The sequence below is a fragment of the Fusarium redolens genome (assembly GCF_020744475.1).
Source record: "Fusarium redolens strain MPI-CAGE-AT-0023 chromosome Unknown BKA55scaffold_3, whole genome shotgun sequence".
Classification (NCBI taxonomy): Eukaryota; Fungi; Ascomycota; class Sordariomycetes; order Hypocreales; family Nectriaceae; genus Fusarium; species Fusarium redolens.
Genome location: NW_025763666.1, coordinates 2,870,081 through 2,883,589, shown reverse-complemented (window position 1 = coordinate 2,883,589; position 13,509 = coordinate 2,870,081). Strand labels below are relative to the sequence as shown.

Genomic DNA, 13,509 nt, shown 5'->3' with positions numbered 1-13,509 from the left:
TTCACTTTCAAACAGCCGTTTGTCCGCTATTCTCGTATAAGGCACCCCACAATGCTGACCGTATGCCTGTTCCACATAGTGTAGTAGACCATTATACTCGTGAGCAGCAGGGATAACAAGAGTCTTCATGACAGCTAGCAGGCTGCTGCTCAGCCCGGACTATTTGGACAAGTCTGGCTTCTCGAGTGGCCAGTGCGGTTGAAGGCGCTGTGAACATCTGTGTTGTTGTTTATAGCATTATGGTATAATGTCTAAATAGTGAGCTAGGTGTGTTATTTGCAGTTGAGACTTGTGGCTGAGAGCTTATAATCACTACATAGAACTTAGTTTATGGCCTTTCCGTCAATTGCCTAATAAACTTCGGACAACCAACTCGCGACCAACGGAAGAGAAGTCACAAACAGTGGCCAAGCTGGTTGCGCCTCTCGATGTAACCCAGAACTTTTGAATTAACCTTAAATGTATTTTAGACCTCAACCCTTATCGCCTGACGCAACACAAATTACTTAAGGAGGAAAGAAATTGAGGAGAAATAATTACCAATGCAATCGTTTAAGACCGTAGGTTGACTGGAACCGCAGAGCGGTACATCTAGTACACTATTTAGACGCAGAATTCATCATTAACAAATGATCGAAGGGACACTGTATGTTGAAGCTCCCATGACTCTTAAGAGGTAAATGGAAGAGTTACATCAACGGCAACTTCGAATCCTTCAGAGTACCTTCGTAAGGACACTGCTGCAGTGGCAGAAGCTTGGTGGAGCTGTGTTTCCCTTGGCCCCAGCAATGAAAGTAATACCAGTCTTAAGCTAACGTTGCATACATGTCTGAGCCTTTAAGTCAATCTATTATGCCCTCCAAGGCCAATTTACCTGCCTTTCAAGCCCTTTGCGGCTCTAGCTGAATCCAATCATTCATCTTCTGACATGCTTACTTTCTAATCACTTAAGACCCCGTATAGAGTCTGGGTTCTGAAGACTTATCTGCTTACGAACGCATTCGAACCCAGGATCTTTAAGTGGTTTTGTAACATTATAGGTTTATTAAGTTTAAGTCCTTTCTCAATAAGAGGTCATCATGCTCTCCATAGAACTCCACCCAAACCTGGATTGGACTATAATACCACTATAAAGGACATATTCGCGTAGCTCACTCTTTCTGCTGGTAGCTATGAACGTTTATATGTTTAGCAAGGCAGTCAATTTAATATTCGAGTTGACTAATTGACTGCCAGTCTTACAGGGTTTTAGGATCTATGGTAAGTGGGTTCATCAAGCACGTCCTCTTGGCACGGAGGACTGTGGGTCGGCGTTGTTGAATTCAGCCCCATACGGACGGAGGTGACACCCTCATATAGCCAAATAATTGTTTCAAGGGTTACATTGTTCTGAGTAAGCGAGAGGGCAGACGGACATTAATCATGTGATTGAAGGAATAAACATTCAATCAATCTCTATTTAAAAATCCCTTATTCTTCGGCCTTTCTCCGCCAATCCCCGTTGTCATATTGTTAAGCTTGAGACGCGATGGCGGACGCCCCTTGGTCAGCCTTTCAGGGCAGCATAACGTCGCTGACAGTCCGAGACTGGATAGTGGCTTTGATATTATCCTGGCTTGCATTTAAACTTTTGCAAGCATTATACAATATCTCGCCTTTTCACCCGCTGAGCAAGGTCCCTGGTCCAAAACTTGCGGCAGCAACATATCTGCCCGAATTCTACTACGATGTGATCCTCGTCGGTCGCTATACCCATGCTATCAAACAAATGCACGAGAAATATGGTAACGGCAATTCGACAACACGAAACGAATCATTCTAATCCTTTTCTAGGGCCTATTGTTCGGATCAACCCCAATGAGCTGCACTGCGCTGATATGTCCTTCTCGGACGAGATTTACGCAGTCGGCGGTCGCAAACGCGATAAGCCTTTCCACCAAGTCAACGGCTCCGCAGCTGGTACAGGAAATGCTTTTGGTACCGTCGATCACGATCTCCACCGTGCCAGGCGTGCGCCTGTCGCCAAGTTCTTCTCACGAGCCATGATTGCACGTCTTGAACAAGAAGTCCACGACCTGGCACAAACACTCTGCAATAAACTCTTGGCCGAGAACAAGGATGAGAAGGAACGCAAACCTTTTGAAATCGCGCATGCATACAGCTGTTTCACATCTGACGCCATTTCAAGCTATTGCTTCGGCGAAGCCTTTGGGTTACTATCACAAAATCAGTGGCAGCCTAATTATCGCGAAGCTACACTCGCGGTACTCAAACCAGTGTTCTTCTTCCGCTTTTTTCCTATCCTTGTTTCTAGCGTGAAGCTGGGTAAGTATCTTGTCGACTATTTACCAGCTGATACTGCGCTTCTCATTCGAACTTTACAAATCGACATCCCGTCTCGTGTTCAAAAGACGAAAAACGACTTGGATTCTGGCATTGTCTATGATCGGCCGAGTATTTTTGCAGATCTGCTGCAATCTGAGCTCGATGAAAGTGAGAAGAAACAGGATCGTCTAGTTGAAGAGGCTGTTACTATCGTCAACGCTGGCACTGAAACCACGAGCTGGGCGTTGGCTGTGATAACATACTTTCTCTTATCACAGCCCGAGACTTTGACGAAACTACAAGACGAGCTGAAGCAAGTTGTTGAAGACCCATGCCATTTACCTTCTTGGACGACACTGGAGCAGCTTCCCTATCTTGGAGCTGTCATCAATGAAGGTCTGCGTCTATCCTATGGCGTTTCCAGCCGCACAGCCCGCGTGCCGACAACAGAAGACCTTGTGTACCGAGGGGAGTTTAACAAGAAGCCAACGACTCTGGTTCTACCTCGAGGCTATGCAATCGGCATGTCAGCAGCCATTTCTCACCACGACGAGGCTGTTTTCCCAGACTCGTATGCTTTTGCTCCTGAACGATGGATCGATGAGGACATCAAGATCAGAAAGGATCTGGAGAGGTCTATGATTGCGTTTTCGAAGGGCAGTCGTGGATGTCTTGGTAAAAAGTGAGATACACCATTATGCCATGAAATAGAGGATTTACTAACATTTTCTTAGTCTCGCTCTGTGCGAGTTATACCTCTCTCTTACAGCTCTAGTTTTGAGAGTGATGCCGTACATGCGTCTATATGAGACAACGGAGAGGGATATTCGCTATGACCACGACATGTTCATTCCGATGACGGAGAGTGGAAGTAAAGGAGTCAGAGTAATCATTGAGAGCTAAACTATACCCTCTACCTAATACGAGTTACTTTCTGCATACTTGTTGGCTCTAGTCTGTACCTCGCGCTATACTACCCGATGTGTACTAATCTCATGATCAGAAGGATGCCACAAGAGGTAACCCGAGAGTACATCAAGCTTCACAGCCACTCGCATGCCGTACTGCTTTATCGCTTATCAAGCTCTATAAGACAAACTAATAATGATCAGCTGCCGAAAGTGCCGAGAAAGCTTTGAAGAGATATGGTGCTCTCTTTCTAAAACATAAAGGGAATTCCAGATGGAGTTCCTTGTGAGGCACCAGCCAATCCGATAAGACTATTTGCTCAAGCTTTTGCCACCAGGTCTCCAGGTCGAATGACTAACTGATTCTGCTCTAGCTCAGATACCCTCAGCTATCAGAAGATCGATAACATGTTAGCTATATAAACGGTCTGGCATCAGCATTTACCATTCATTGATCTTTCAATCCATATCACGAAACTTGTCGTTAATGATATGGCTAAAAATATGGATTCTCGCAGTCACTCATACCCTGATGCGCCTCCACCATACTCCAGCCTAGTTGCAACAACTTCAGAACCAGCATTCTCCTATAATAGCCGTCCTCGTATTCTACCTATTCCAACACTTCAACAACCTACACCTCTTACATCAGAGAGGCCCATTGCCATTCCCGCAACAGGCTCAAAAATTGGCTCCCCCTTCCTACGAGCCTTCCCGCCTATCCTCGAAGATAGATATCATCTTCCCCGAGAAGTCTTCCTCAGATTTCTCGATGACCTCAATCGTGTGACAGTCGCTAGTCCACCAGTTCAGATACTGGGAATGGTAGGCGGTATCGTATCAATGATACCGCTACATACCGCACAAATCGTCGGTAGTTCAGTCAATGCGGCAGCTACTCTTTCGACCTACGCTATGAGTAAATGTCGAAGTGAACTCTGCATCAGCAAAGCCAACAAAGAGCTCTTCATGCCTAGAGGTCTCAAAGCTGAGTTTGCGAAGTTGGATGCAGTTGCTCGTTATGCTCAGATCCCCATTCTGGATAACAAGGGCAAGGTTGAGAAGAATGGCATGGTTCTTGGACCGTTGGAAGATGCATCGATACAGTCTTCGGTTACTGTACAGCAACGCAGGCTTCAGGCTCTTGAGCCATGGATTGCACCATTGAAGCTAACTACCTTACCTGATTTGCATGTTCCGGATAACTTTATAAGCAAAATGCATGCTTCAACGAGTGAACGACAGAGAAAGAAAGAGGAGGAGAAGATGACCAAAGATAGAGCCAAGGCACATGACGATTGGACTGAAGATTCTGTAAAGGCTCGAAAAGACTATGAGAAAGTCATGAGAAAAGTAGAGGAGGAATTGGCGAAGGTGCAAAGAAAGCACGCAGATGATCCTCGGAAGTTGGAAAGGGAGTTAAAGAAGCTGGATAGAGACAGGGAAAGATGCGAGAAGGAGTATGAGAAAGAAATGCGAAAGGTTGATAAGGAAGAGGAGGGTGTGAGAAAAGTCCTCTGGCTGCTCATCAGACCGATAGGTGATGAGCCTATGGAGTGATAAGATCAGAGCTCTGTGGTGAAAAGGACGCTAGAGGTACGATTGGGCTCACTAAGAGATGGGCTACTTGTGTATGAAGTCATAAATATCATTTAAATCCGCTGCGCCTATGATTTTACATACAATTTGTTTCTTTTACAATCCCTTCATCGTCGCGCCAATCCAACATCCAATCCCATAGGCTTCCTCAAGAATCCCTCCCTAGTCTCCATAACATCCTGTCTCAAACGAACATCATATCGCTTGATCCAAGTAGTAGCGATAAGCCTCATCTGCATCTCAGCCAAGTTCCTTCCAACACAAGATCTCGGACCGTAGCTGAAGGGGATGAAAGCAGTCTTCTGCTTATCAGTCAAAGTCTCCCACCGCTCGGGCTTGAACTCTTCAGCATCAGGACCCCAGATTTCAGTAGAGTGGTGAATCGTATAAGTGGGGACGCTGAGAATAGTGCCCGGACCGAAGTACCGTCCGTGAAGAGTAACGCCCTTGTGGTTGGGAGGAATCTCACGGGGTAGACCGATACCCGAGGGTGAGTGGATTCGAAGAGTCTCGTTGATGCAGTGCCCGAGGTAGGGAAGATGCTTAACGGATTCGTAATCAGGAATAGCAACGTCTTCAGGAACAACAGCAGAAATCTCCTCATAAAGCTTCTGCATGACTCCAGGAGTTCTGACGACATGGTACAGCAGCGCACAAGAAGAGTTAGAAGTGGTATCACTTCCAGCGATGAGTTGGGTAAGAGCTTCAGCGGTGAGTTCATCGCGACCAAGAGGCTCACCCTTCTCATCGCGACCTTGCATAAGACGAGCCAGAAGATCCTTGCGGGTAGAATCACCGCCACGCTCGAGACGTTCGCTTACGCGAGCGATGGCGATACCGGCGAGGTTCTCGACGGCTTGGAGACCTTGGCTGAAGAAGGGGTCGGGGAGATATTTGGCATAGGGCTTGAGTTGGGGGAGACAGCCGAGAGTGGCGGAGACTTCACCGCGACGGTTCATGATCTCGACGGCTGGGGCGTAGATGGTTGGGCTGGTGGGAGAGGCCTTGACTTCAGCAATGTCGGCTCCAGTTGAAAGCATGCCTAATGCTATTAGCTTTATACTTATTATATATCCAAATGAACCTACCGAATGGCTTGCCAAAAGCGAGATCAGCGATGATGTCAAAAGCAAGAAAGTTGACTATTCATGTCAGTACGTTTCGAAACTCGATTCGATGATTACTTACACCAGTTGAGGCAGTCAACGCTTCCATAACCATCAGCTTCCTTGTTGCTAGCGATGCGATCCCACTGGTTGATAAAGATATCGAGGTTCTGTCGGATATAAGGCTCAAACTCCAAAACAGACTTGGGCGCAAAAGTATGCGAAACAAGCTTTCTCTTGCGAGAGTGTTCAGCTCTGTTGCGAGTGTTGAAAAGACCCCGGCGAATAGAGACGAAGGTATCATAAAAGTCACTAATTCGTTAGCTCCTCGTCCTCATACTATAGTGCTAGATTGGACTTACGCCTTTAGGAAACCATTTCCGTGTCCGTAGATAGTGTTGATAGCATCTGCATCAGCAACACTAACATGGTTCGGCGCAATGCGAGCCAAAACACCCAGCTTCTTATGAACCTGATCAACAATCTCATAACGCTTTCCACGACGACATGCAGACAGTAACCAAAGGTTGGTGAACTGCGCAGGGAAAGGAGCGGGGATACCGCGGAGATTGGAGTTGCTGATCCATGGGAGGATGTACCAGACTACAAGAGCCACGGCGAGGGCTACGGGTGCCCAGGGGGAAATCAAGAGTTCTGTGAAAGCCATTGTAAATTGACCAAGATCGAAATTGGAGGATGGGTTAGCGATAGTTGAGGAGTAGAAGGTGAGTATTTGTATCAAGATATAACTACTAGGTCGGATAGTAGGATGCCCCGGATTTACCCCAGACGTGAACGTTCATGAGCTCCGAGGAAGCCTTTCCCTGTTAGGGGTAGTGCTGTTTCCTCCTCGGCACTTCAAATATATGGCATATGATTGGTCAATTGATGCTTTTCTTGTCTACTATTGGCCAGATTTTGGTCCTTGAATAGAGGTATAACCTGGCAAACGTCTATGAGATAATTAAAGACAATGTCAGCTCTCTGTTTTAATGCTATTAAATCTCTTTATCCCTCAGGCCTTGCCATAATGATCAGACCAAAAGCCGTTTTCCGCTGCCTTTGTTCCTCTTCGTCATCTGAAGGTTCGGCAATTCAACGCATCCGATTGGCTCCTGTTCCGAGGAATTGATCGGCAAATGGGCACGGAAGCTGGGGCGTCGCCGAGAATGATAGACTATATCGATTATACATTCATTCTGCACGCGGTATATACAGGATAGTTAAGAAAAGATAACAATTGGACGTATATCAAGGTATCAAAGAAATTAACTATTATTACGAAATAGGGAAAACCGGGCGAACCGATAAAAAACCCTATCCCTCCTCCATTTTGCAGCACCTGCAATGACATTGACCACAAACTTCAGAAGCTCAGCTCACAGCCAAGTACCAAATATCTTGATGTAAATCATCTTGACAACCTGAACCTCCACAGCATAAAGCAACAACTCAGCAGCCAAAAATCCAACAAAAGTCGGTGCTGGTTGAGCAAAGCTGAACGCGGGCCTGAAAGCCGGGATCCAGGGTAGGACGAAACCAATGGCCATGATGGATGCAGTTGAGAATACGAGAATCGGTGCTGCGCGGCTCTGGATGATGGGAAGTTTCGCTGTACGCAGCAAGTGGACGATCAGAGTCTGGGTGAGAAGACTATTGTAGCTGTTAGTGGCTTGAAATGGGAAGACTTGAGGATAGCTTACCCTTGGAGGAACCAATGTGTTTGTGCGAGCTTGACATTGTCGTCGGTAGTTCGGATGCCGTAGAAGAACCAGTTGAGAAGGAAAGTGCACATGTCGATGACCGAACTCGTGGGACCGAGGACGATGATGAACTTGAGGATATCTGCTGCTTGTTAGACACACTCATATGAAGAGACAACGAGACCTACCCATCGCGTTCCATCTTCTTGGCTGTGTCAAATACTCCTCGTCAACTCGATCCCAAGGAATGGCGATCTGGCTGATATCGTAGAGCAAATTCTGAGCAAGAAGTTGAATGCTGGTCATCTATATCCAAGTTAGCATACTCCCGTCAAAGAATGATAAATACTCGCAGGTGTAAAAGGCAGCCAAGCACTAGCCGCCAGAATACTAAAAACATTACCAAAATTGGACGAAGCCACCATCTTGATATACTTGATAGTATTCCCATGCGTAATCCTTCCCAGAACCACACTCCTCACAATAATCGAAAGTCCCTTCTCTGTCAAGATCAAATCCGCACAATCCTTCGCAACACCGGCTCCAGAATCAACAGAGATCCCAACATCTGCATCTCGAAGCGCACCACAGTCGTTGATTCCATCGCCGAGCATACCAACGCAGTTACCGGCTTTTTGAAGAGCGAGAACGATTAGACTTTTCTGTTTGGGGGTTACTTTGGCGAATACACTGCATCGTTCGACGGCGAGGTCGAATTCGTCAGAGTCTTCGAGGAGGGCTAGTTCAGGACCTGAAATGGCTTCTGCGTCATCGTCCATTGCTTCGGAGTGTTGGAGGAGTTCGAGGGAGCGGCAGATGTTGAGGGCGACGGGGAGGGAGTCACCGGTCAAGACCTTTACTTGGACTCCGAGCTCGGTGAGGCTTGCGATGGCGTCTTTTGCGTCGTCCTTGGGAGGATCGGAGAAACTGATCATTCCTTCGAGAGTCATGTTTGTCTCGAGCATATCGAGCTCATTGACATAAGACTTGCCGAGGATGCGGGATGCAACGAGAAGAACGCGATATCCTTCCATGTTCTTCTGCATGGCGAGTTGTCTCCATCGGGTCTGCATTTCAGTACTGAGATACTCACTTTTACCAGCGGAGCGCATTGAAGAGCAGCGAGTGAGAACTTCATCGAATGCGCCCTTGACGATGAGGAGGTATTGGCCTGTGATGCCGCGGACGATACAGCCGGACCGGCGACGCTCAAAGTCGAATGGAATGACGCGGACTTGCTCATAGTGGGCTATACCGACTTCGTCGCCGTTGGGGAGGTGATAGTTGAGAATCGCCCTGTCCATGTTGTTGCCGCTGTTACCTTGGATTTGAGAGTCGACCTTTGCGAGTTCCATGATGTTGAGGTTGTCTTCTCCTTCAGCGTTGGAGTACTTGTGCACTGAGAGCTCGTCTTTGGTAAGAGTCCCCGTCTGCAACATCGTTAGCCCTAAAACAAGGCGATGAAACGGGGGTACATACCTTGTCGCTGCACAGAACAGTCATAGCACCGAGGTTCTGAACCGAGTCGAGACGCTTGACGATTGCTTGCTTCTTGGATAGTTGATGGGCAGCGCGAGCGAGATTGGCGTTGACGATGGCGGGGAGCATTTCGGGGACGAGGCCGACTGCGACGCTGATGCTGAAGAGCGCGGCGTTCTTCCAGTCTCCGGTGACCTTGCCGGAGATGCAGAGAACCTGAACGATGGTCAGTAGAAGTAGGCGAATGGGTTCGAAGATTGCTTACGATAGGAACCATAACGACCATAAATCCGATGAGCATCCAAGTTACATTGAGAATACCTTTCTGGAAGGCATTGGGCTGTCTCTTTTTTTCAACTTCCTTGACCATGGTAGCGATCATAGCATCTAGAACTGTTAGCCCAAACTCCAGGAACAGATTGGAGACACTTACCATCGCCCGTCCGAAGAACAAGTCCAACACCATGACCACTCACAATATTCGTCCCCATAAGCGCAACATTACCAAAGTCAAAAATCGAGAACGCCTCTTTCGCATCATGAGGTCCTGCGTCCTTACCCACAGGTTCACTCTCACCCGTCCAAGCAGATTGACTAATCCTCAAGTACGATGACTCAAGGATAAGACAATCAGCTGGGACAATAGCACCAGGAACAAGAATGACAATATCACCGGGGACGAGGTCAGTCTCGAGAACAGTGCCCTCTGTCCAGGAGAGTTGAAGTTCATCGGTGTAGGTTGTAGGTCGACGGACTCGAATCTTGGGAATGATGGCGGATTGAAGACGAAAGATGGCGACACCGCTTTGGAACTCTTGCCAGAAGCGCACGGCGACGGAAATGACGATCATGACCATAAGAACAGCAAAACCCTCCTAATCACGAGTCAGTATAAATCTCATCCAACCAAACGAACCAAGATAACACACCCAGCTAGGATTCGGCATCGCAACATTAAGAATCGCCAGAAACATCAACAAGATATTAAACGGATTCGGAATAACACTCAACAACAGCATAAACCAAGACTGCGGCTTCCTCGAAGAAACAACATTCTGCCCATGAATGCGTCGCCTCGCAGTAGCTTCAGCCTCAGAAATACCATCGCTGTTCGTCACCAAATGCGCAAGCGCGGTATCAGGTGTCATAGACGCAATCCATCGAAGAATATCTTCTGCTGTGCTCTTTGATGCCCTGTCTGGGTTTAGTTGCCATGTCGCGGTTCGTGCTCGGGATTTGCCGTTGTGTAGGCCAAGACGGCCGAGGAAGTTAATTTCGCGGCGGGCCATGGTGTTGACATCGGTTGATTGAACATTCGATTTCTTCTTTCAAGCCTTTGTCCCAGATCTTAACGGTCAGCTTGATCTATCTCACTGGAATATCATGAGGTTCGTACAAACTTAGGGCGGATCAAAGTCTGCTGCTTCAGACTTGGCGATTCCTCTGAAGAGGAGAAGTTCCAGCGAATTCTCCAGATTTGCGAAAGGTAGGTAAACTGCAACAAAAGAGTCGTTCATCGAATTGAACAGAATAATTTGGTGTGTATTACAAGTAAAGCTCTGCACAGAAAGTTGGGGGGGATCAGCGATATATACAAATCATGAACTTGTAAACTTTCTCCTGATTAAAGCCCAAGAAATGATAAACGAAAATCTTTTCCAAACTAACACGGCCAAGAAACAAAAGCATGTGTTAATGTTGTTGTGGGGGTGACTCATGCCGAGAGATCCATCTAATAACCTCTCGTATAAAACGTGCCGAATACCCTTGGCGACAAGAGTTATAAGACCAGGCAGGACAGGAAATATCTCATAGCCAAGCGCCAGGTTACTATCAAGGTACCTGCATATAAGAGCCGAGTTCCGAATGGCAAGAGGGACTATTTGGAATGTGGTCATTGATGTGCAATATGGAACTTGGCGAGACATTCGACTGATGTATCTTCATGACTTATTCCTCAGCAAATTGACTTTCTCCTTTTCTGAAAAAATAGTATTATCTTGTCAAATTACAAAAAACACAGCCCAGCGGGCAATGCCGTGATTAACATTTTGGCGATCAGGCACTGCCGCATTGTTGCACTGCCCCGTTGAGCTAACTACCGACCTCCCTTTTTTCACATTTGCGTCTTTTTTTTTGTGATTTCATAAACGGCACGTCAAGATCCGAAGTTGGATGTGTTTTATAAGAGTAGCTTGTTGAGGCTTGGGTCTAGACTCTGGGCGATGGTAGAGGACGCGTAAGCCCGCTAATATGAGCAAGGGGAGTGAATCGTGTTATACCCGGCGTATATGCACGTATAGATAGACTATTCCCCTATGAGTCAAGATCAAGATTGATGTGTTGTATGGATGAAGCGGTTTATGGCCAAAGAGCTTCTTTGTTCCATGTGCTTTGCGCAAGATCCCAATTGTAGCTCAATCGCTGATGCAGACGATCACTAGAAGCTTGCCAGAACTCAACCGTCTGCGGAGCAACCGCATAAACCATCCATCCCTCAGAACTTGGCTCTTGTCCCTCAATCTTATGACTTTTAACGGCTTCCGCCATCTTGGCTTCCAGTTCATGCGGGTCATTAAGTGGTTCGCTCTGCCTCGACACCTTGGCAGTGATCTTGGCCATAGCCGATCGAGCCGTCCAATCCTGATCACACTCACTTCTAGACAGAGCATTTGCTTTTCCTCGTAGACGGATTTGTCGTCCGATTTTGGGCCAGTAGAAGGTGAGAGCGACGTTATTGTTTGCTGAGATTTGTCGGCCTTTGGGGCTGTTGGCTTTTATGGCGAAGTGCCAGCCGCGGTGATCGACGTTTTTGAGGATTAGAACGCGGGCATCGGGGTGGCCTTGTTCATCGACTGTTGAGAGCGTGACGGCGTGAGGTTCTGGGACATTTGCTGTGATAGCTTCGTCGAGCCATGTGTCGAATGCTTGGTGAGGGGTTTCGGGGAACGAAGCGAATTCTGTTTTTGGGTACGATGCTCCTTCTAGAACAGGAAGTGCACGAAGCTTGGCTTGGAGTCCGGTGCTTGCCATTGGGTCCGTTATTGCGCTTGACTCTTATATCTCTAGTTGAGAGAAATAAATGAGGATTATGAGTTAGAGGTAACAAACAGAAGCAGAAGTGTTAAGTGTGACTCGCACGATCTGGTTCTGGAAGTATCATGGATGATCACCTAATCCGTATGTGATTCATCATGATCCGGTATCGGATTTCGACAGCCTCATGAATTCATGCGCTCTATAGCAAGATGACTGATTTAAGGACTTTCGTAGCGCCCTTTCCCAAGATAGTTGGAAATGAGGTTATTCGTATTGAATTGACTGATTTCGATGGTACGCTCAAACCCAAGCGACATCGATCTACATATTAATTTTAGCCACGCGGCCCTCAAGTTATTGATTATCTGAAGAGGCTTATGGCATTTCTTCGAGATAAATGAAGATAATATATTGAGCATGTCTTTTATCCGACTTGAAATATTGGCTCGAAGAGTAACCAGAGTGACTTAATAGAAAGTATACCCACGAAGTGAGCGACTTCACAAGTAAAATGATAACTAGAATCACATCAAATTATCTCTGGATAATTAGAAAACGTGTTCAAGAAGAAATCTGTCATTTATCCATTTTTATTTTCAGCTTTCGGTTTATGTAGAGCTGCATATTGGTGCTCTTCCGAAACATGAGCTTGGTGGACACTCAGATATCGCAACAAGGACCAGTCTTTAGTAGGGTCCGACAATGTAAGTTCAGTCTCGATCTCGAAGCCAACGGTGCTTCACTCTGATAGAAAGCTCTATGCTCACTGGTTCACAAGCTTGCGGAGAGAAGATTCAACTTGACTCTCTTTATCGCCCAGTCTTCCAACTTCCTTTCCCTAAATATCCCATTAGTTCGCATCCCCCATTAAACCCAGTCATGCAACTTACATTCTTGACCTTGACGACAGTAGGAACGCCATTGATGTTATAAGGCGCACTGCGATACTTGTTCTTAGGAGTACCTCTCCACTCCTCACGCGAACCCACACGGACAATGTAAGCAGTAGGATCAGAAGCGCCGCCAAAGACAGCATCCAAGGCGGGGAGTGCATCGCGACAGTCGGGACACCATGAGGGCTCGCCTGAAGCGAAGTAGACGACGTAGTGAGTGTCGGTGGAGGTTGGTGGGGTGTTGGCGTCGATGAGAGGCATTTTGGTGGTGTTGTTGATGATGATCTTTTGAAGGTGGATGGAGAGAAACTATGAAAGGGGTTGGGCTTTTTGGTGCAGGATTGAAGGATTATAAGGATGAGAGACGAAGCTTCGGCGTGATATGTCAGCGAAGATTCTCGAGCGAGATACAAAGTCGCAAAAACTTTACTTGCCTCAAGCTGACTAAGACAGTCTG

General features: G+C 46.9%; 5 protein-coding genes across 5 annotated transcripts; 1 reads left to right on the top strand and 4 right to left on the bottom strand.

The window, feature by feature from the left end:
* Nucleotides 1–1,528: 1,528 nt before the first annotated feature.
* On the top strand, nt 1,529–4,815 carry BKA55DRAFT_590845 (cytochrome P450; the record flags this gene model as incomplete). Its single annotated transcript, XM_046195150.1, has 6 exons — nt 1,529–1,784; nt 1,834–3,007; nt 3,060–3,204; nt 3,793–4,019; nt 4,112–4,736; nt 4,774–4,815. The coding sequence occupies 6 exons, from the start codon at nt 1,529–1,531 to the stop codon at nt 4,813–4,815; spliced, it is 2,469 nt and encodes an 822-aa protein (XP_046054353.1).
* A 121-nt stretch (nt 4,816–4,936) lies between these two features.
* On the bottom strand, nt 4,937–6,655 carry BKA55DRAFT_660962 (cytochrome P450; the record flags this gene model as incomplete). Its single annotated transcript, XM_046197564.1, has 4 exons — nt 6,301–6,655; nt 6,021–6,250; nt 5,921–5,974; nt 4,937–5,874 (listed from the first exon to the last, which is right to left on the bottom strand). The coding sequence occupies exons 1-4, from the start codon at nt 6,603–6,605 to the stop codon at nt 4,940–4,942; spliced, it is 1,524 nt and encodes a 507-aa protein (XP_046054352.1). The 5' UTR covers nt 6,606–6,655.
* A 509-nt stretch (nt 6,656–7,164) lies between these two features.
* Nucleotides 7,165–10,588, bottom strand: BKA55DRAFT_253880 (uncharacterized protein). The gene is made up of 9 exons (XM_046185379.1): nt 10,517–10,588; nt 10,050–10,467; nt 9,554–9,995; nt 9,386–9,507; nt 9,121–9,336; nt 7,995–9,071; nt 7,830–7,947; nt 7,642–7,783; nt 7,165–7,591 (listed from the first exon to the last, which is right to left on the bottom strand). Exons 2-9 carry the CDS (start codon nt 10,407–10,409, stop codon nt 7,318–7,320), a joined length of 2,751 nt encoding a protein of 916 aa, XP_046054351.1. The 5' UTR covers nt 10,410–10,467; nt 10,517–10,588; the 3' UTR covers nt 7,165–7,317.
* An 893-nt stretch (nt 10,589–11,481) lies between these two features.
* Nucleotides 11,482–12,153, bottom strand: BKA55DRAFT_503310 (uncharacterized protein; the record flags this gene model as incomplete). The annotated part of the gene is made up of 1 exon (XM_046186999.1): nt 11,482–12,153. The coding sequence occupies one exon, from the start codon at nt 12,151–12,153 to the stop codon at nt 11,482–11,484; it is 672 nt and encodes a 223-aa protein (XP_046054350.1).
* Nucleotides 12,154–12,922: 769 nt separating this feature from the next.
* BKA55DRAFT_535537 (uncharacterized protein) lies at nt 12,923–13,313 on the bottom strand (the record flags this gene model as incomplete). Its single annotated transcript, XM_046189715.1, has 2 exons — nt 12,923–12,997; nt 13,050–13,313. The coding sequence occupies 2 exons, from the start codon at nt 13,311–13,313 to the stop codon at nt 12,923–12,925; spliced, it is 339 nt and encodes a 112-aa protein (XP_046054349.1).
* Nucleotides 13,314–13,509: the final 196 nt, after the last annotated feature.